The sequence below is a fragment of the Argiope bruennichi genome, chromosome 3 (genome assembly GCF_947563725.1).
Source record: "Argiope bruennichi chromosome 3, qqArgBrue1.1, whole genome shotgun sequence".
In the NCBI taxonomy this organism is placed as follows: Eukaryota; Metazoa; Arthropoda; class Arachnida; order Araneae; family Araneidae; genus Argiope; species Argiope bruennichi.
Genome location: NC_079153.1, coordinates 60,298,266 through 60,322,845, shown reverse-complemented (window position 1 = coordinate 60,322,845; position 24,580 = coordinate 60,298,266). Strand labels below are relative to the sequence as shown.

The 24,580-nt window shown below is 28.1% G+C and overlaps 1 protein-coding gene across 1 annotated transcript in view; it reads left to right on the top strand.

Moving 5' to 3' along the window:
- The first annotated feature begins 14,340 nt into the window (after window positions 1-14,340).
- Window positions 14,341-24,580, top strand: part of LOC129963066 (uncharacterized) — a 46,798-nt gene continuing 36,558 nt past the window's right edge. The window contains exons 1-2 of the mRNA XM_056077098.1: window positions 14,341-14,550; window positions 22,416-23,339. Coding sequence (XP_055933073.1) covers window positions 14,395-14,550; window positions 22,416-23,339 — 1,080 coding nt within the window. The 5' untranslated portion in view covers window positions 14,341-14,394. The remainder of the gene's footprint in view (window positions 14,551-22,415; window positions 23,340-24,580) is intronic.

Here is a 24,580-nt window from a genome sequence, read left to right as displayed (position 1 = left end):
TTTGCTTTTTGGATTTGGATATCTGCTGAAAAGCAGATTGTACTCAAAATTAAATTTCGCCATATTGATTGCAATTTATACTCAAAATTAAATTTTGTTTTATTCATTGCAATTTGTATTCAAAATTACGTTTCGTATAATTGATTGCAATTTATACTCAAAATTAAATTTCTCTTTATCGAATGAGCGTGACAAAGTGTCTTTATTAAAAAATAAAGGAGTGTGTGCGCGCGTGCACACACTCCTTGCAAGCACAACCTTATGTGTAAGACCATTGGATCTAGAGCTACTAAATGTGGCAGAAATATTCTGAAGAGCGGAAGTGTGTACCTAGAAGAAATCCCCCCCCCCCATTCTATTTATTTGAAAATGAATCGAATTTTTGCGTTTCCCCGCGTTGTCTTCCTAAAATACAAATATACAAAAATTATTTTTACGCCATTTAACTATTCAAACAGCATGAGTGGTCTCCCGAAAACTTTCTCGTAAAAAGATGTTAGCCCAAGAACGCCTTGCATAACATTTCCGTACAATAATTACGAAATATTAACTGTTGGCTTGAATTTAATAATTTTACTGAATCTGTCGTGCAATCCTTGGCGATTTATTTGCGATTGATTCCTAGTGTGCAGTTAATAGTATCCGAAAATCGAATTTTCGTTTTAAATGCGTTTTTCCCAAAAATTTGACCCAAAACTACAAACTAGTCACAAAATCCCATACCAAATTTGATGTATTTAAACAACCCCATTTTTTTAGTTGCCGCGCTTACATCTTTCTAAAAATACAGACCGACAGATAGTCAACCCGTTGTTTAGTTTTGCTCAAAATTCGATAGGTGTCTAGACTATAAATATTAATTCTGCGTACCGAATTTTATCTACCATTATCATTTCGTTTTGTAGTTATTGTGTTAACTTATATTTGAAGAGAGCCAGATTTCTTTTAAATGGAATTTGCTTAAAATTCAATGGAAATCTATCAATACGGTATAAAGAGTGTATACCAAATTTCATCCGTTTACCTCAAAACGAATTTGAGTTACCACTGTCACAGACTGACGAACATTTTTCAAAAATGTGTTTTTCGAACTCAAGAGGAAAGTCTAGAACATGGAGATACGTCAAATTCTTGAGTTCGAATTTGATTAACGATTACTGTATTTTCTCTGTATTATGTATACTAGGAAGTAAAAAGCCATCTTTTTATAGTACCGATTTTGTTGCAGTGTAATTTTTTCTTAAATTTTAATCATTTAAAATCTATATATTTTTGTTGAACAGAAGTTGAAGAAGTTTTCTTCAACAGAAGTTTTCATTGTTGCGATAAAATTAAAATCGTCTTTATTTATCATCAAATATTTGGTTACGTCATTTTTTTCCCTCGCTGAATGTTAATTTAGTTTGTTTAACGTCGCTTTTGAAAGCAACACTAAAGACTATTTTGAGATATAATTTTGAACCTCGATGAGATGACAAAGATGACATCTTAATTAGGACTTCTTTTCCAAACGTCGTCGCCACACCAAAAGGAGGACATTTGCGCCGCGACGTCAGACGTAGCATATGCCAAACCGGCAACACGAATTTTCAGTGGAATCGAGATTCGAACCTAAAAGTCTCTGCATGAACCCTTATTAGTTGGCCTCGGCGCCCTTTTCCTTATTAAAAGGTTAGTAATAAAAATTCTGTTTGTTACATCTTCGATTTACATGAAGAGTCGGAATGTGAAATTACAACACTTCAAAAAGACAATGTGGAATCTAAAATAGATTATCCGGATACTTAAGTTATTAGTGACATTGTGACATCACTCCTTTAAGAAACTGGAGATCCCTGGTATGCTGCCAATAGTACCCGAGTATCGAATTTATGTTTTAGACACGTTTTTTCCAACCGATTGAAACAAAAAATTTGACATTTGTAGTCACAAAATTCTCTACCAAATTTGATACATTTAAGTCACTGCACCTTTAAGTTATCATGTTTGCATATTTCTGAAAGTACAAACCGATAGATGGCAAATTCCTTGTTGTATTTGACTGAAAATTGAAGGATGTCTAGGCTACAGATGTTAATTTTGTGTACTGAATCTTATCCATCTAGCTCTCTTCGTTTTGTAATAATATTATCAACTTACATTCAAACAGCCGGACAGGCGGATTTCCTCTGAATAGCTTTTATTAAAAATTTGATAGAAATCTGCAAATTTGGTATAAAGACCACATACCAAATTTCCACCGTCCAGTTCAAAGCTTTCTTTTAATTATCTTTGTCAGAGACAGATCGACAGACGGACATTTTCTAAATATGTGTTTTTCGAACTCGAAGAGGTCTAAAACGTGGAAATTCGTCATAATCTCGAATTCGAATTTTTTGACTATTACTGTACTTCTTCTATACTACGTATAGGAGGAAGTAAAACAGGGAGAAAATTGGATATAGTAAAAATTCAGTGAATCAATTTCTTTCGTACTTTTAATGTTTTTGGTTGAGATAACCGATGGAGAGGTCAAAATGTACATAAAAGTAAACAAATAATCGATAAAAAGGGACTCAGAATACTGGTTCAGTCATGCGTACAATTGAATGCAACGACTAAAATATAGTCGTTGGAATCCCACAGCTGATAAAATATTAATTAAATATCTTATATAAATCCTCTAATAACTGCTCAAATATTCTTCATCAATAACAGCCACAACATAGCAAGGATAAGGTCATTATTAGGAGGTATAAAATTATGGAATCAGTTAGTTAAATTTAAAAGAAAGAACGTTTTTATTTGTACTGCTCTTATTTTTAAAAATTAAAATGTTTCGAACCAAACGTGTGAAAATTTTAAGAACATGGCCTTTTATTTCCCTTAATTTGATTTTTGTACAATAATATGCCCTAAAATTATTGATTATAATATAGTTTAAAAAAATTAAAATTGTGATTAATTTTCAAATAGAAATTTAATTAAAATTTTAATTCGATGAGTACCTATCATTCAAGTAAGATTACGAAATGTGACAGTTCTAAATCTGTTGATATGCCCTGTACAGCAATTTTAATTTATTTTTAAAACATAAACAGTCAACTTGCCTCCTGTTGTTTCACCATAAATAAACATAAATTTTCTGTTTATAATCACAAAGAAAACTTTTATTTAACGATGTACTTTATGTACACATTGTAATTTTGATTGCTCTTTTGGGCGATATTACAAACGTGACAGTTTCTTGCTCTTTTTCGAACCGATTCGCCATTAATGATGGGTAATCAAAAATAGAGAGAAACCCGTTCAGTTGTTAAAACACAACCGTTTTTCTGATAAAACAAGCGAATCTTTTCTTTTCTAGCAAACAAACTGATATCGGAGCTTCAATTTTGAGAGAATTAAGCTAATTTTTACTTTCTGTTACATGAAGCAAAAAGAAAGTATACCATAAAAAAATATTTTTTTAAAAAACTGAACGTTACGGAACAATATTTGGAAGACCAAACTTCGCAGTTTTTTTTTTTTTTTTTTTCCCTCTGTTGTAAATTTTTTTTTTTTTCGAAGAAAACATTTAGATGCGAATCACATACTGATTATATTTGAATATTTTTCAATCGTACCTACATATGAACTGGTCATTTATATAAAAAAAAATCACGAATACACTTAATTTAACATGTTATTCGAAACAATCTGCTACATTACGCCGTTCACTTCACAATGTATCTATCATTACTGATATTTTTGAACTGAACTTAGTTTTACCATGGTGAAATCGGATCGAGACAGCGCTATGTGACATTTTCAGCATGAGAGCAGACAGAAAAGTCAGAGCAGATACAAATATTTAATTGTAAAAAAAAAAAAAAAAAATGTGCTTTTTTTTTGTTGTTGTTGTTTGCTGAAATCACTTTTCTCTTAAGAAAGACGCCTATATAGATAAGAAAAACGCAAAAATATTAAGTATAAATACATAAGTAAAAAAAAAAAAAGCGCGAGTAGAAACGAAGACCTGCAATACACACTACATCCATGTATTTCTGTCCACTATACTGCACTGCTTACATTTTGAAGCGGTAATTGAATATAATTATTCTAATATTTAGTTATGAAAAAATATTTTTCTTGTGTGTGTGTGTGTGTGTGTGTATGTGTGTGGTGTATGTGTGTGTGTGTGTGTGTGTGGTGTATGTGTGTGTGTGTAAAATTGCGTTTTTTAAGCAAAGACACTTATATAAATAAACTTAAAAAGCAAAACCTTATCTAAATACAAAATTTGACCCAAATCCGTACAGCTATTTCCGAGATGCACGAAATAAATTTATATACATATATACAAGAATTGGTCGTGTTTAAAGTTATAAGATTCAGGTTTCGGATATCTCTGAATCCAAAAAATCTGCTTGTTGATTTGTTTCCGTCTGTGGGCATGACAGTTCAAAAATACTTTCAAATTTCCGTTGAATTCCGTTTTCGGAAAATCTATGTGCTCTTCTGTCCATGTGAACTGAAAAAATGAAAAAATTCGAACTCGAGATTTTGACGAATCTCCACGTTTTAGATTTCCCTGAGTTCGAAAAACACATTTTTGGAACATGTCCGTCTCTCTGTGGAAAGATAACTCAAAAATGCTTTTGAGCGGTTAGGCGGTTGAAAGTTGGTATGAGATCTTTAGATCTGTAGCTTTCAATCAAATTTTGAGTAAAATTTGTTCACAGGAAAGCCATTTGTCCAGCTTTTCGAATATAAGTTAACACGGTAATTACAAAACGAATAGAGCTAGGTAAATAAAATTTGGTACACAGGCTTCGCATCTATAATATAAACACCTGCCAAATTTTGAGCCAAATCCAACAACGGATTGACTGTCTGTTGGTCTGTATTTTCTGAAACAGGTAAACGCGATAGTTTCAAAGTGTAAAGACTTAAATATAAAAAATTTGGTAAGAGATTTTGTGATTACAAGTGCAGTTTTGTATCAAATTTTTGTTTCAATCGGTCGTGAAAAACGTGTCTAAAAGAGACATTTGATTTTTGGATACTATTAACGCATGCTAGGGATAAATCGCTAAATATCTCGCCAAGTATGACATGATAGATTCAATAAAAATGTTAAATTCACGCCAAAAGTGAATCGCAACAATTGCACGCCAATGTAATGTAAGGGATTCTCTGACATGATAAGTTTATTAGAAAGTATGCAAGAAAGTTTTAGGGAACCCACTCCTGACGGCTCTAATTTTAGATTTGCAATAGACGCTAAAGGCTAAAGGATATATATTATAAGAATTCATAAAGACTTTTTTTTTGTGAAAAAAATATTTCGAAACTAAATTGCACATGATAAAAATTACTTACATTTTATCTGAAATGTGTTTTTATGTAATAAAATTTGCAATATTCTTTTGTGTTATTTCATATAATTAATTGCAATATTCATTTGTGTTAATTCATATTAAGTTTCGTTTATCTTCTTCTTTTTTTGCGTATTTTTAATAGAGATTTGAAAGAAACTATTTAACAAATAAAGAGCGAAAGATTTATAAATAAAAATTCCTCTAACATAAATTCTTAAAAGTTTTGTAAATTTCAGATATAAATGAAAATTTTAAAAATAAAAAAGTGAATAATTCAACCAACAAAAAGAAAAACTCGATATGTAAAAAGTATTCCAGTAGTTTTATACATGTTTACAAACTACACTAAAGTAATTAATGAAAAATTATTTAAAAAGAAAAAAAAATGAAAAATGTTTATAATTTTCATAACATAATTCAATCGTTCGTCAAAGAAGTGGAAAATGTCCTTTTTGAATATAAATGATGTCAAACTGTTGAAATAAATCTAAACATTAAATTATTGTTGTTTAAAATTCAGTTTCTTCTGAAATATGTACAATATAGCAATCACACATTTAGGATAGGGTTACGCTTTCTAGGAGCATTTAGACAATGCAAGTCATAAGTGCCCCTTTTAACCACCCGAACTTTTGAAATTAGATTCCTTTATTAATTTTAATTCAATCTTTATATAAATAGTTTTAAGATTGAAATAATAATTTATAATTCAGGTCACTTTTTAGAGAGTTAGTTAAATTATCTTGGGTATAAAACAACGCAAAATGCAAGTTTAAAAACGATTTATGCAAAATTGTAAAAAAAATTTAGCATTTTTAATACATTTTGAATTATATTTAATTATAAAACCAAACATTTTTTTAAATATAATAAAAAATTTGGAAAAAGTAATTAATTAGGTATATTGTTGGAATTGCATTCCAAAATTTAAACTATACTTGATTTTAATTTGAAAAAGCTTGTGTACACGGATCTTCTTATTAAAAACGAAAGCATCAAGTTAAATTATTCTGCAAATACCGCAAGAAAGTTATTGACGCCTTTTGGTAGTTACTTTACATATTTAATAATATAGCTCAGCATATAGCTGCTTAAAAACAAATATTGATATAATATAAGATAAATAAATTAGTTAGAGATTGCATGGAGTTACAAACAAAGATGAAACAAAGGTTAAAAGTTTGCACTGTTTTATAATGATTAGCTTTCTTTAAATCAAGCATTAATTGCAAATAAAACAACTTTTTTCTGTCACGTGAGTTCATCACATTTTCTTCCATCATTTACTTCATAAAAAAAAAGAAAGTATTGCATGATCTTCATTTCAGTTATTGACAACAGTAGCAATAAATAAATAAATAAATCTTCACGAACACATATTATAATATTTTTCATCGAAACAAAAAAAAAAAAAATTATTTTCTAATTACGTTATACTTTTGTTTCTGTACAAAATAATAATTTGTATCGATTCCAAACTCTTGTTAAGATGGTGCAAATAACTAATGGATGAAAAACCTAATTAGATAACTAAGCTTTTAAGATTTCGTAATGTATTTATTTATAAGTAATAACAAATAAAAGAGCTTATTTTCTTCGGTTTAATTCTTATGTTTTTTTTTACATTCCACTTTTTTTTCATCCCAAAGTTTTTAATTTTTTAAAAAAATAAAATGCTTACAAAAATAATTACAAATTTTTAGAGAATAGAAATCATTATGCAACACTATTTACAAATTTTCCCTAATTTCATTCCATAAATAGCTTACTAATCCTTAAAAAATCCTACTTCTCATTTCCGATTACATTTTGATTTCGATTTTTCCTATCACTGTTCACTTAATGAATTCACTTCCGTTCTTGACAACCTCTTGATATGCGACTTGCATCCTTCCTCCGGGTCACCAACAGATGTCGGTAGCTGTACAAATCACACTTAGTGCTGCTCTTTGCATTTGGTCTATAAAGCTGTTGGATATAAACAAATAAAAAATGTCTGAAGCGGAATTATCTATCGTTCGAAAAATTTAGTAACCGATCCCTTTGTATGCATATATTCTTCTATTAATAAAAATACTTTTTAAAGAATTTTTTCCAAAAACATAGCATGACCAGCATTGTGAATTTCATAAAATAAATTAAAAATATTCCTAAAAACAAAGATAACCCTCGTCTTGAAGACTCGCTAATTAACTAATTCAAACTATATTTTTATTATCAATTTCAGTTGTCGTTTATTTTTGATAAACTTCTCATTGTTTTTAAACGATCAGGAGTGCTTTCCCCTAAACTTTCTCACATAATCTATCTATACTTATATAAAGCTCAATATATATGTGTGTGTGTGTTGGCGCTCTACAGGCCAGACCGTTTGACCTACAGCTACCAAATTTGGTACATGTATACCTTGGAGGGCGGGAATGTGCACCTGAGGTCCCTTTTTTTGAAGTTTTAGTTAGAATTTTAATTATTAATTAAAAACTAACTTTCCCGCCAAAAAACTCTTTTCATTTCCCCACTGCTAAATGAGTAAGGCTTCAGTATTTTTTTCCCACGCTAATGAGGCTAGGCTTAAGATTTTTCGGCTGATTAAAAATTTCTAATCTGCATAGCATTACCCCAACTGGCGTAGAAAGATTCAGGCATTTGCGTTACCGTAACTGGCGTTGAAAATTCACGCATGCGCATTGTGTTCTGATTGTTGACAACCATTATCAACGGATACGGACTTGATTTAAATTATTTTTAGGTTAGTTGCATGCTTTTGTAATTAAATTGCATTTATATTAGTTATATATTTTTTGTATATGCTTATAGTTTTAAGTACATCGTTTCTTAAGTAGTTTTTTTAACTTGTTTTCAACCGATTATTTTAAACGATTTGTTTTATTTTCTTAGTGTTTGATGCATTTAAAATTAAACATTGTTAATGAATCGATCTGCTCATGGTGAATCTGAGAAAAAATTTTTAACAAATTCTTGAAATATTACATAAATTAAGAAAGATATTCTTTAGTGCCCATAAAGTTTAAACGCTCAGTGACTGTTTTCAGTAATCATATTGCAAAAAAATATTTTGTTTCAGTAAAAAATATTATATTAATTGCAGATTAATCCTTTCCACTTTAATTTAAAGTATAAATTCTACGGGAGCTAACAGAAAATTAGAGAGATACATATTACGTTAAGACTGAAAGCCTTTATAATATTATGGGTGAATTATATGACTATCAAAATTTGAAGTTTTAAAATATTTTGATGAAGAAGCTATTAAAGTAGGAATTGCATAAAATATTTAATTATTAAAATTTTAACGAACATTAAGATTGGCGAACCGGCTGGTCGCCAAAGGCGGCTAGTCTACAATAAGAATCTTATCCCTCTTACCCCGCATAAAATTGTGGACCTTGGGTAAGACCAAAAATAATTGAATGGCATTGGCAAATGATAGTTACGAAATATAGATCTTTGGCATGAATCTAGCATTTTTACTGAACCTATTATGAGAATATGTATTTTGGACGTATTTTTTCTGACTGACTGACACCAAAATTTGATAAGAAACCACAGCTGTTATCATAACATAAGATACCGAATTTCATCAATATAAGTTATTGCATTTATGAGTTTTTTTATGATGTTTACATGCATAGGAAAGTACAGACGAATGGATGGTTAACTGCGTAACGAAACTGATTCAAAATCTGATAAGTATACCTATTTTAGATGTTAAACTTGCGTACTAAACTATATATTTTACCTAGCTCTATGCAGTTTGCAGTTGTCGAATTCACTTGCACTTGAACAGCCAGCTAGACAAATTTGGTCGAAATTCTTTTTACCAAATTTCGTTGTCTAATTCTTATCCTTTTCACAGACAGATAGACATAATGCTCAAAATGCATTTTTCGAACCCAGGGAGGTGAGAAACGTGGAGATTCGTCAAAAACTTAAGTTCGAACTTTTGCCGAATACAATAATTCATCTATACTTCTTGTATGAGAAAATAGGAAGTCTACTACAACCACAGACTGGTTCCTCGTTAAACTAAAAATTATTCCAGACTGCTAGACGGTTTGTTAAAAACAGTAGTTGATCCTAAAATTTATTTTTTATAACAATTTTCAATTGTTACTTAATTCTTATCAAACAGTTCGTTTCCGTTTAAAAAAAATAACCATGATATCCTTTGCTATTGGCTACAATCATAGGTCGAATAAATTTCGATATTTTCTCAGAATCAGGCAGTGGGTGGGTTCTGTTAGATCAAGTAAATAAGCAAAATGATACTGCCTTGGAAACATGCAGTAAAGGAATAGTTTCTAGTTTATAAAACTAGACTAATTACCCATATATATATCTTCTTACCTTTTTTTCCTTATTAATCGTTATTAATTTTTTTTTAAAGTATTAATTTGTAATATAATTTTTCTAATAAAATATGGTTTGAATTCGTCTTCATTTGGCGCTACTCTGACATGTAGTAAGATTTGAGTTTGAGGATGAAAGATTCTAAATTTGAAACTCGATTCCACCAAAAAATCGCAGAATATGCTGGTCAAGTGGACATTGAATCTGTTGTTAAGGGTTAAAATGTCCTTTAGCTATTGTCGTATGGAAGCTGGAAATGGCTGAAGTTCGGTTGTTACCGTCTTTATCTGAACAAAGAATTCCGGAAAAATGCTCTCATCCTTCCAAGTCTCACCCCTTAATGAGATGGAATCGTTGAACAAGTGTCGTCTCAGGAAATTCAGAGGTGGCGGTAGCAGGGAGGCAATTGCCCCCCTGTCGGCAACCTCTTGCCCCCCCCCCATCGGCAAGAGATTGAGAGTTTCGTCGGCAAAAGTGTTCACCATTTTAGGACGGTTGTAGAGAGTAACGTATTATCGAATACGATTATTTAAAATCCACCTTAGTTAATATATTGTAAACAGTCGAAGTATCCCCAGTAACGGTTAAACTAATTTGACTATATTCGGCAAAATAATCAATAGGGCGGTAAGCCAATAATATACCGTATTTTGCGGATAATTTTTGATAAACCGAACTAAGAACTGAATGCAATGGAAGTCGAAGATGTTAAGTTCGCAGATTTTCAGACATCTGATACAAATGTCGTCCATTAAGCTTATAATTTGTACTACTTTTGGTAATATAACCAACAAGGTTACAAGTGAATAAGATATCAACAAGGTGATATTCTCATTTTGTTGGCAATTTTTGGTCGGCCGACTATGCGGTGAATGCCGAAGACATTAAATCTGCAGATTTTCAGACATTTGATTGAAATGTCGTTAATTTAGCTTATAATTTACACTAGATTTGGCAATATATCAGACAAGTGAATAAGATATCGCATTCTGCCGGCAACTTTTAGACGACCGACTATGAACTGAATGCGATGAATGTCGAAGATTCTATTCACAGATTTTTAGACATTTGATTCAAATGTCGCTCATCAGGTTTTTAATTTGCATTACTTTTGGCAATATAACCGACAAGACGACATGTGAATAAGACATAAGATAGCCGGCGTCCTGGCATAGGGGTAGCGCGTCTTCCCCGTGATCTGGGCGTCCCGGGTTCGAGTCCCGGTTTGGGCACGGTTGTTCTATCTGTGAGATGTGTGAATGTGCCCTCCTGTAAAAAGGGGTTGTGCAAGCGAATGAATGATGCGTGAGTGGCAAAGTCGTACTCTTGGCCCCAGTTGGCGCTACTATAAAAAATAAGAGACGTTCCCCCTCAGGCTTAAATCGCTGTCTTCGTAACAGTGGGCTTGTCAGTGGCAAGTGCCATAAGAAACAAACAGACATAAGATATATCCCATTTTGTCAAAAAACTTTGATCGATCGACTAGGAATTCAATGTGAATGGTTGACAATGATTCCAAATTCTTAGTCATTTTATTTAAATGTCATAAGATTCATTCAGCATTTAATTTATACTAAATTTAGTAGAATAATCAATAAGTTGTCCAATGAATAAGACGTCACATTTTTCCTGACTAATCTTTGTCCTTCAGATAAGTTTTATCACAGATAAAGGAAAAAAAAATTTCATCACTTCGATTACCTTCAGTGGAATTATTAGAGAAATTGATGCTTTTATATTATTCATGAATAAGACGATAGATTATTTTTCCATAATTCATAATTCAAATTCAAGTTCTAAAACTTATCGTCATCTTATTTATATAATTATTACTTCCTCAGTAACGAACTGATAAATTTATTTTATTCATTTCACTATGAGAATAGTATGACTAAAATCTAGTTAATGGTTAAACTAAATTTAATAAAACACTTTTTTTTTTTTAAAAACTCTTGTGAATATGCATGCTAAAAAGAGTTATTTTGCTGTAGCCACATTATGTGAATTCATTATAAATCACTGAAGTAAGTAATTTGTAAAATTGTAAATTAAATTTATTTAACGGTAAAATATCTGTTTTCTTTTGCAATCTAATTTATCAGGCTACAATTATTACTCTAAATAAATATTGCTGACTGCAGTTGACGATAAAAATAAATAAATATTTGTGGTTTGATAGCTTTATAGCTACACTAAAAGAGTTTACCCAAGTATGCAATTTGTTAAATAAATAAATTACAACCTATTTTCAGACTCTCCATTCAATATTATGACTATGTAATCGGAAACGTATCGTTCATATATTATTTTTTTCTTTCAATTACTGTTCGCCGTAAAGACTATATAATTTCAGATGTTTCTGAATTTTTAATAGACTTTGAATAAAGATGTCTTGATAAAAAGATTATTAAAATAGTTATTTTTAGAATTTTCATAAATAACACACTAACCCTTTGACATACTAATTTACTTAACTTCCTAATAAGATGGCAAATCTTATTTGCGACAATTACTGTTATTTTAATCCCTAGAATAATATAAGGGCATTTGAGGTAATGATGCATTTTCAAGGGAAATAAATAAAATAAGTAAGTTTATGCATAAATAAATAATAAAATAGTAAGTTTATACATAAATTTAGAAAATATTTTCTCCAGCCTTCTTAAGAAACAACAACATTGTATCTTTTCAGCATTCTATATTGTTCATGTCCGATCTATAGTAAAATTTGGTTGAGCACGAGCACTTATCTCCTCGGATTCGAAACACCTTTGCTCGTTGTTGCAATCCTTGCTTAACAAACATTTTAGGTAAGGAACTACGTTGAAAAATCTATTTTTGGAGGAAACATCAAATATTTTTTTATTTATTATTCTAGATTTTTAAAAAAATTTCTTTTATAATACTTTCTCTTTCAACATTCATTTTATATAGATTCCACGATAAGAACATGCATTTGATCATTTAGAATGATATGCCATTCTGGCGCAATTTATGTTCCTATCTATATACTACAACCTAGAATAAAATATAATCATATTTTTTTCTAAAATTAGATCCCAATGCAATTAAATATCAAGAGTCTCATAAAAAATAGCCTCAAATATTAGCGATATTTTTACAGTCAGTAAAAGAAACTGAGAATAACATTTATTTTACAAATATCTTTGCAAATTTTTAACAATGAAAGAGAGGGTCAGTATCTGAATAAAAAAGGAGCTAAATAATTCTTTATTTTCTTTAATTAAATGTAAAATTAATTATTATGAGTTATTTTGAAGCCAAATTAGAGATATTGTGCTTGCCCCCTGTCGGATTTGTCTTGCATCCCCGTCGGCAAATCTCTGCCGCCGCCTCTGAGGAAATTAAAATGCATTATAACTAAGTCGATTCTTGTAAGCGTGAGAAACATAAGCATCCATTTAGAATAATATTAACCTCGAAGAGGTGTTAATAATTTTTGAATTTTATTTAATCATTTAATACTAAAATCTTAAAATACCGTATTTTACGCATACTTACATATGATAATATTCTTAGATTTTTTTTAAAAGCTGAATGAAATTTCACCAGGTGATCAACTCATAATTAGAAGAAGACTAAGAATTTAATTATAAAAGAGATTTCTTTATGAGCACAAAATACTCAGCAACAATATCCAAGATATTGTCTGAAATTCAGAATATTGAATGCATTACAGAAAAATCATACATCTTATACTTATAGAATTTTTTTCACTGAAAATATATAAACAGACAATTGCGCATCTTCATGTAGCAGTTCCTCCTTCCTCAATTTTTTCTCGTTTTTTTTTTTTTTTTTATGTTTGTAAACATCAAAAATAAAGGAAATCATACTTCTGCCACAAACGTCTCTTCTTTCTGTATTATCAATGCATGAATGTTGAGATAACGCTTCAAGCCAGAATGCAAGATATTTTTATAGTTATAATTATAGTTTCGATACTGGGAATCAATATTTCCCTTTTCTCACTTTAAAATGCATTAAAATATATATTTAAAGTTTTGAAAACATGTTTATCTCTAATATTTATTTCAATACATTCGGAAGGAAAGTACCAAAAAATTTATTGTAATGATTAAAAAGCAATAATAGCAATAAAATTAAAATTTAAATAGTAATTTTGATGTTTTAGAACACTGCAAATCTGTCCGGATGATTTACGGCGGTCCAGAAATACAACCCCTGGATCTTTCTCAACATTCGAAGATATCTGCCATAGCTCATTCGCGTCTATTATAAGAATCACGCAGAAATCATTATGAAAATTTATTTAAATATAGAATTCAAACGAAAATTAGTTGTTTCAACAGTAGAAATTTGGCTTTGAGTATTGTTTAAATAATTTCAGTCTCAAGTCCCAGTCAAATAATCATAAGCAACTTGAAATTCAAATACTGAAACCAGTTTGAAAATAGTTTGCAGCTGTTTTTATTTTTATCTGTGAAACAATCAAAATCAATGCCTTGGTTTCCTAATTCTGTATGATTATTTTTTATTACAAAAAGCAATATTTATTTCTTTTTCAGTTTTTTTAACTCTTCCCTTTTTTTTCCTTTTTTTTTTTTTTTTTTTGTTACCAATCAACTTGAGTCAACCTATTTTCTATATCCTTCGACCAATCGCTTAGCTTGTAAGAATCAGTCTAGTAGTTTTCAAGATGGCAGCATGTACAGATACGGAGGAGAAGCCCTCTTCCCCTAAAGAAAACTCGCCTGTCGAAATTCACGCAAAAAATGCTGTAAATCATGAAATGCGAAAAAATTGTTATAATGAACTATGCAACACTAGCAAGAACTCCGATTCTGTTTCTGAGGTATTTCGTAATTTTTTTTTATTACCTCGTAGGCCTAGGACAATATTATTTTAATTAAGAACACCCCTATAATGATGCAAAAATTCTCCAATGCTTTATTTCATTAATAACTTAATTAATTACTATTTTAATTCATATTCTCTTCAAATCGTTTATAATTATTTCTAACGTGACACTGTAATTATTGTATTTGCTTAGTATTTTACGAAGTGAACAACAACTGCTGAATCACTTTTCATCCGTAACGATAGTGAAATGCTCATATTTTACACCTTAAGTGCAAGAAAATATTACATTTCGTCTTTACGCTCATGAAGACTTAATCGAATATTTGTGCACCTGCTAATAGGGTCGATTACTGATGAATCTATGGTATCTTGCCTTCGAAATATTTCGTATAGTGATTTGCAATTTATAATTTATAAATCTTTAAAAGATATGAAAAGCATTCGGATAAGTTTTAAATAATGACCGATTAATTGAGTAGATTTATTTAGAAGTTTTGTGAGTCATATCGGAAAACTTTTCTTCAATGCAATTTTCCTCTAAGCGCAAATGTTAATTTTGGTGGGCAGTTTCTGTTTTTCTAATTCGATGCTACCTGTAATTTGACCCATTTATGATAGGGGAAATGCTAATTACAAGCAACTTAATTCCACGAGAAATGCATACAAATATGAAGTAAATAGCATTATTTGTAAAAAAAAAGAAAGATTTAAAATATCAAGTGTTTACAAAAGTTAGAAACGGAATTTCTTCGTTATTCCTCAATAGTTTCTTATTTCATTGTAAAAAATAAATTAGTTTTATCATAGTATTTTGTTTTAGTATTAATTTGATGAATTATTTTATTGATGAATATGCATTTTTTTGTTTGTGAAGGTTTTAAAATTTTACATACCTTTCTATATTAATAAAAATATCTTTTTGTTTTTGTGTAGTGAAATATTGTAATTTTTATTCACTGAGCGTAAGAATTTAATTAAAAAAATTCCATTACACCTGAAAACTTTAAAAGTTCGCCAAGAAATTTGTGAGAAATTCATAAATGATAAAAGTATAGTAAAATATTTAACTTGAAGTTATTTGTTTACAAATTCAGTTAATTGTAAATGTTTTATTAAATGGATTTGTGTGGTCATTATATTGTTTCAAATTTTTTTTATCTGTGTGGTTTATTTTAAAACCTGCTTATTCCCTCCCAATTTCTAAAAAAAAAAAAAAAAATTCTAAGAATTAATATTGCACCATAGAAAAAAATCATTCAATGTTAGTACTAAAATAAAATATTGTGAATGTAAATAATCATGTGATGTTCTCATTTAAATACTCTTTAATCTTGTGATTATAATGTTAATTTTTAATTTTCCTTATTTTGCTATCATAATGTATTTATTTTTGTTTGTTTAATTTTATATTAGGCATTTTTTACAGCATAATTTTTAATTCGTAAAAAACCTAATTTAGATTTCTTTGTGTATGTCTTTTAATTAGTCTAAAAAAGGTTTTTTTTTTCTAAATATATTTAATTTGTATTTAATATTTATGCTGTCTGTAAATCATAATTAATATTTTGAACTCATAAGCTATATTTAGTATTAAATTACTAGAATTTTAATTAGTTATAAAATTTTATATGGATACTTTTAATTTATATTCCTTAAATTTTTTATACCTTACATTTCTATCAATTTTAAAAATGGATGCTTGCAATTTTACCTTATTTAAATTGCCATTTATTATTCATGTCCGAATTGTAAGTTTAATTTTGAAGAATTATTCTAATTTTTTAATTAAAAATGCATTAAGTTGAAATCATTTTTAATTTAGGAAATCTATTGTTTAATGTAGATGTTTTTAGATTTTAGATGAATTTTTTCGTTTTTGTGTTTAATTTAAAATTAATAAATTATTATATATTCTAAAGTGTATATCAAAAGAACTATTATTGTTTTTTTTCGTTTCTGTGAGAGTAAGCATTAGTTTTCAGTCTTGTAAAACCCTTTATTTGATAAATTCAAGGTAAGTTTAAAGTAAAAAAATATTGCAGAATGATAAAGAAATTTAAAACTGTAATATTTCATTTTAATAACTAGTTTTAAACAAAAAATGCCATCACTGATAAAAAAAACACGAGTTTTCCTTAAATCCATTCTATTATATGTTAATATCTAGTTATAGATTATTTCCTTTAAAATTTGCAACTCTTCCTAAACCTTTTTATGCAAAATTTTCAAAATTTCACATATGCTGGGATTTCCTAATTTGTAAATGTTTCATGCTAAAATTTAGTTCAAGTTATATTTCTGTAATATCAAGATCTGTTTTTATGTTTTAGTACGCAAGTTTCTATGACCATTACTATAAAGATTTAGCTGAAAATTATATTGCAGTTATGTTATTTGCAACAGTATGCAATCAATTAGTTGTTACATTTGATCTTGGATTTTTTTTTACATCCTTTTCATATATATATATAAAACTTACACTCGATTTGCACAGGATTTGTGCTTAGTGTAGTCTTGTGTTCAAAAACGGCGATAAAGTAATTTATTTCAAATGATGAATTTGATCTTAATGCATTCATGTATATTGTTACAATTATTATTTTTAATATGAGATATTATGGTTTCAGATAGCCAACTTAAAAATATTTGATTCATTTTAATCACAATTTCCTTACATATTTTTATTTTTGCTAATCTCGTTGAGTGAAATTATGATTTCAGTTATAGGAATATGTGTAATTTTTTATAATTCTTAATTTAGTAAGTTCCTATTTTTGTACTAGAAGCATTCCTTTCTGTATATAAGTATATTCCTTACTACTAAGCTACTAGTGTTTCATTTCTACCTGTACAATTGTTTCTCTAATCGTGCTTATGTAGTATTACTATGGATGAATAATGTAATTATTAAAGATGAGAATAATTAGCATCACATTTAATTTTATTTTGCAATACCTTGGAAAAGGAGGAAGCATTTTTTTTTGTGTGTCTTAATCTCTGCTTGAAGATACTAAATTACATTTAGTTATAATCTGAAGCCTGAATGCAACTATGTTGGTAAGATTTTGATTATGAATTATTATTAAATTATTTCATGTATCCAGTTATGCAAGCACCAACCTTGTTATTGTTAGTGGTGATGTGGCAATCAGATATTGACTTTATGGGCAGAGAGGTTCAAAAAGTGATCCTATCAAATAATTGTAACATGCTATTGATACTATTATACTTTTAATCAGACCTTAAGGAGAAAATTGCCTTTGGTTGGAGTGGTGTTGAATTTTGGAGGAGGGTGGATACTGGCTCGCATCCCATTCTTGTTTGATTATAGTTCAAGGTTATGAAATCTGTCTCAAAATCACAAATACCTATCATTTTGAAAATGAGATTTAACTGCTTATGTTTGATTAGTGCTCTATATGCAATTAAAAAGTTGATTTATATAGATTCAATATTATGTTCTTCACAAAGAACTTATGGCATTAACTTACATTAATGAAATGAATGAAAATAATTATTGAAAATAGTTTTAGCTTAGTCTTTTCAATACTTTATTACTTTATTTGTTATTTTACTCAATTACTTTATTTGTAGATATTAATTTTTATTTTCACATCCACAATATTTTTATTAAAAAGCAGTTAAATGAATCATATTATTTGTGTATGATTTCATTATTTATATAAGTAATTACCTGCTTATATGTGAAATGTTTATATGAATTAAATTTTTTTTAATCTAAAACTCAAGCAGGTAGTAAATTAAAATATATTTTCAGTACTGCCTTTAACACCTTTTAGTGAGAACCTAAATAATAAAGTAGGTTTCAGTAACTATAATATATGGGGGAGTGCTATAATTTAGTATTTATTTTATTGGAATGGATATTTTTAGTAAAATGCCAGGGGAATGTCTGGTAGTATTTTTTACAATGTTGATTTGCAGTTAAAATATATTTCTGAGAAGCATTTTTTTTTATTATATTACATATTCAATGCAGATGATACAGCCATAGGTTACAATGAGCTCCATGCATTTTTAAAAAAAATATGAATTAAAGTGTGAAAAAGTCTGAATTTGAATTGTTTAATTATTCTTATTTTGCTTGTGATATTTTTAATGTATTAACTTGATGTTTTTTAAGAAAGTATAATAAACTTCTTTGTTCTTGGTATTTATGATATGTTTTCAAAATTTATCTTCTAGAATGGATATATAAATTTATGTAATTGTATTAGTGTATTTTAAGCCTGATTTTATTTTTGAATCTCAATATAATGGTACCATGTTGGTTATTAAAGATATTATATAAAGATGAATTATTAAATAATTCATTAAAAATAAGGCCTTCTGAATTTTAATACACTGGGGAAGAGAAGCTTTTTTAATTATCTTACTACTCTTGGGGAGAGACCAGAACTAAATTGTTCTGAAAGGAATTATTTAAATATAAAATACGGTTAAGAAAATTCCATTGTATTTGAGGCATGCATTTATACTACAATCATATGAATTTTAAATGTACATCTTTGTCAAGTAGGAATGTTTTTATGCTGATATTTACACAATTTTTCTTCAAACATTATTAGTTATTAAAATCAACACACACATATATATTCTATTAATAAATTTATGTTAATAAATTATTTTCCATAGCATTGTTAAAAATGATCAATAAGTATTCTTTGAAACTTCTTTCTGCTTTGCATTTTTCTTACAATATCCTTGTTTTAATACTTTTAAAATATTCATTGAAGATGTTTTGTAAATTTCCACTCCACCTTTTCTAGAACTGTTTTTCGATTATAGATATTCAGTTTTTTTGAATTTTGGATTGAGATTGTCTCATCCAATATATTCAAGACAGCGTTTGCATATTATTATAGAATAGAGAAGATTTTTGTGTTGAGGATTTCAAATTCCTGTCAATTGTTCCGAGTGCTGTAACTTTTATTTTTTTCTTCGGCAATATTTGATTTTATCTCATCTTTATTCTTTTATTTTTTAAGATGTATATTATCTAAAATATGCATCTAGTTATTGATTCTTGTTGCAACCTTGCATTTTTAAAATTGTATTGTTGAGCTTGTTATAATTTGTATAAAAGTTGGCTAATATTGCTGATTTCACAATTTTGGAAATTTTATTAAAGAACTGTACATAATTTTAAAATGTATTTGATTATTTGGAATTCAACTTTTGAATCTATTAATTTTTTATTTAAAGTAATGTTTTATATGTTTTCATTGTTTGTTGGCCACTTTTTTTTAGTAACTACTTAATTCAAAGTAGTTTTGGATATAGTTTGGCTGTAGCAGCCTATAAAATTTTTATTATTTTGTAATTGCTGAATATTCACAATTTTTTATATTTATTTCAATTTGGCTATTTCATTTGGGTTAAGACTAATAGTTCTTGTAAAATAAAATGATTTTTCATTACTTGCATGTTTTTATTTATTACACATGAAAGGAAGTAATCATCTGGAATTTTTTTTGTATGTATGTATAGTAAAAATATTCATTCATAACTGTAATTGAAAGATCACTGCATGTAAATCAAACTATAAAAAAGTTACTGGGAAAAAATGATTTTTTAAAACTAAAATTTAATAAAAAGGGCTAGAATAATAATGAAAATACAGAGTTGAATTGTTATAAGAAAATTCTGAAATTCTAATATTCAGCAATGCTTTGTGCTTTGGAAAGAAGAAATTTGGAAGAAAGAAAATATCTCTTGAAAATCAAAGGTAAGATATTAAATTCTTTAACTGAATTTGAAACTAGTTGGGAAAAAATCAGATTATAAATTGTTTGGAAAAAAGGTGGCATTATATTGAGATTTTTTTTGCATGTGTATCATGTGTGCTTTTAGATAGTTAATTTTATTATATTAAAATGATTATTTACTGAAAATATTTAATTTCAATGCATTTTTAATATCTGCTTCAAAGAATATTTCATACAATATTTTAGTAGACTTTATTATTTGCCTCTGTGGTATTAATCTCAGTAAAATTATTTTCTGGATTGTGTTAATGTCCCTTAATTATATTATAAAAAATTTTCTTTGGAAGTTCTGATTTGTTTTGAGCTAAATTTTAAGTCTTATTATGAAAAGAAATAATTCTGATTGGTGAAATGAAAATTGACTTTTAACACCCATGTCATTACTAATTTTTTTTTACTTCATTTTTAAGTGTTTTTTTCTAACTTGCAAATTAACATGAACATGAATCTGTTTTTTTTTATTACTAATTTGATTTAAAGAATTTGTTTTGCTGGAAATTTAAAATCTTAATAATTTGAGAATATCTCAATTTTTTTTTTTTCATAATAGCAAGTAAAATTTCTTTTTAAAGAATAATTCTAGTAATGAAAAAAAAAGTATTTGCATATTAATCTAGTTAGAAATTAATCCAGTAACAAGAGAACTTACAAGATACATTTTGATTATTCCAACTAGCCATTAATTGCTGAAAAAAATAATTAAAAATATATTTATTTCAAAAATTTGCTTAAGAACACGAATATCTGTAAACATGTTTTGTTAATATTTGTATCGTATAAAATATGAGTGCATAATGTTAATCATTCATATCATTTCGTATAAAAAATATTTTTTATCAAAAATCATGTTTACCACTTAAGTTTGGTTAAAGGAAATTCTATTGAAAATATAATAAAGTAATAAGCAATACAATAGATTTATTGGCATATGAAAATATGAAGTATTATCTTTTCAAAATGTCATGAACATGGAAGAAAAAGCATCTAAAAAAAAAAAAAAAAAATGCTAGCACCGATGAAGATTTCAAAATACAGTATTAATTTTAACTTTCTTAAATCCAGTCCCATTTCTCCCTCAAATAAAGGAGTTGTGGCATAAAAAAGTTACAATTTTTTACAATGTAAATAAAAGCTAGCTGTTTTTTGTATTTTTTTTTTTTTTTTTTTTTTAAGTAAAAGAACTTTTTTTTTTATAAAATGTACCCTTGGTAAGTCTAAATTAGTGAAGTAAACAATTTTTCGGGAGGACTGGGACAGACTTCATAACTCTCCATTATATATATTTGGACCAAAAAGTCTATTTTCCAGTTTGCAGTATTAAAAATGTTTATTTCTATAGTTATTTATAATTTTTATCGAAAATTAATACTTGAATTTTTCTCTTGGAGTAAATTTATATTAAGATAATTTATAATTGATTTAAATGTTTATGAAATTATTAGGACAGTATTGTATGTTGATTTTTCTACATTGGATGCTTTTTGGCTATAAATTTAGATGGGCCATTACAGAATTTCTTTTTATCCCTTATATCTGGTTAAAAATTTTGTTTAATGTTGCTGACAAAAACATTCTTCTTTGCTAGCTAGAAACTTCAGTTTACTTCTCTCCCAACAAATGAAGGAAATTACCTTTTATGTTTTCCTGGATGTTGGTGATTTTGCTGTCTTGTATCAGGATGTTACTTGGAGACTTCGATCTTCAAACATAGAAAATTGTATAAATTAAAAAAAATCTTCTAATTGGAGCTAATAAAATGTAGATTTTTATATAATAAAGATTAAAAGTTTTTAGCGAATAACTTTTAAAGAAATTTTCACAATTATTTTCTCATAAAAAGTGCTAAATTATATTTAGTTCTTATGAAAGTTTCATTTATTAATGGAGCTTTCTGTTTTCTGGAAATGACTCCTGAAAATATGTAATTTTATATTTTCTGTATTTTACTGCTTTATTTATAATTTTAACAGATTTTCTTTTTCATGCATTTATATTAAATTTACTTAATGTAGTGCTTTTACTCCTTGCATTTTAATGATATTTTTTTTTTTTTTTCTTTTTACTGCAGAAAACTGAGAAATCAAAACCTGATGTAAATACCTTATCTGAAGATGAGTTTCTTCAATTAATGATAGAAGCTAGTACCTTTAACAAGTCTTCAAAACAAGAAAGTGCTCTTTTGAAACAATTAAGATCAGACAATCCTATAACAGATACTGAACCTACTGATAAAGCTGCACTCTTTAAAAACAGCTCTCAGTTTTCGGTGCACAGGAATTCTAAACATACAATTGGAACTAATTCTTCATCTTTTAATTCTAGTTCTTGTTACTTAAGGACTTCTGACAATAGAAAGAAACATTCTAGGAACAAAGATGACTCTAGTTCTAAAAGTGCTTTGAACTTAAATGTCTTGCAAAAAGGCATTCATCAATCTCAGTCTTTGCAAGATCTTATGAGTTCAGATTTATCAAAATCTAAAAAGTCCCATAAAGCACATAGGACACATTCGTTATCATCTGATGAAGTTACAGGAATTGAAACAGATTCTTTAATTATTCCAAAAAGTGGTAAAAAGTCCTATAAACAATCATCTACAGGTACTAATAGTTCCAAAAGCGAAGTGAACAAAAGCAAGAGCCTTTCTAAAGCAACCCGCAACTCAGATATAGATTCTGTTCACTTGGCAAATAAAATTCAGTCCAATGGCCCTAAAGCCTGTTCAAATTATCAGTCTTTGAGTGACAGTGATATTCCTACTGGTAATAATTCTAATAGTCAGAAGGTGCAGAGTACTGAAAATACTATTGTAGTAAATTCTCCTGTTGAAATAGAAATGGAAGAAATCAAGTCTGATAAAAAGTCAAGCAAAGAGGAAGAGTCTTTATGTGGTAAAGAATTGGAAAAGAGTATGAATGGACCTGTGGAGAGCAACAGCAAATTCTATATAGATTGCCATGATATTGATTCTACTGTTTCTTTTCCCTTGAAGGTTAGTGGAACATTTGATATAAGAATTTTTAATTTTGTTTTATTATAGAACAATGTGTGACTATTCATTTGGTTGTATAAAATCTTTAAGAAAGTTTAAATACCAATAAATTTCTAAACACTTACAATTGAAAGGGTGGTTTTTTTTTTTTATATAGATAACATTAGTTGATAACATATGGAAAGTAAGTAGCAGTATCATTATTTGACTGCAATTACAGATATTTCCAGGCAACTTCCAAATTTATAAATGAATAATACTGTAAAAAAAGCTATAAAAAGTTTAAATACTTAAAAAAAAAAAAAAAAAAAAAAAAACTCTTTGTGACAGTAATGAGATGTACCTACTTAGGAAAACAGCTGCTTAAGCAGCTCTTAATGAGGATTAGTTTACATAGGTATTGCTATTTTTAATTGTCCAGTTTCAGGAGAATATACACTGGATAGCTTAATGTTGGAATATGGCAATTTCTCAATGAATAACCTACATTCATAAATCCCAGATTGTCTAAAAGTGAGGCAGTATATTAGGCAAAATAATAATAATAAAGTTGCTGTTCACACAGAACAAATATAGTCCTGATTTCTTATGTTAAAAAAGGAGGAGCACATTATTGCTAATGGTTTATTCTACTAATGAGGAGCACATTAAGCTTTTCTAGTTATATATTATATTGTATAAGATATCTGCTTGCAAATGCTCATAAATCAATGCTGTTTGGAAACAAGGCAAACAATATTAAGTAACAATTTTCACTTTATAATTAATACAGATTTTTAGATTTCATCTTTGGTGGTGACAATGACACTTTGCGATTATGAAATACTTAATGAATTTCTATAACCAGACATTATGAGGAATATCTAATTAGGAGATCTAGGAAATCTTGTATTTAGAAACTATAAGAAGGAGCTTTAATTATTAGAAAGTATCAACTGAGAAATTGCTTCTTTGCTGATTTTGTATGAAACTTTATGCACTGGCTTGACAATAGATTCTCCAGTTTCCTCAAAAGTGACTGTATGCAATTCCTCTCATGCTTATGGTTTGAAAATAATACTGTTTTGTTATAGTGCTGCATAAGTTTTACTAGGATTGTCTTAATTTTATTGAATTTTCTAATAATGAAATATTAGACTGCTGTGATATTATTTTATTGAATTTTCTAATAATGATATATTAGACTGCCATGATATTGTTATTTTATTGAATTTTCTAATAATGAGATATTAGACTGCCAT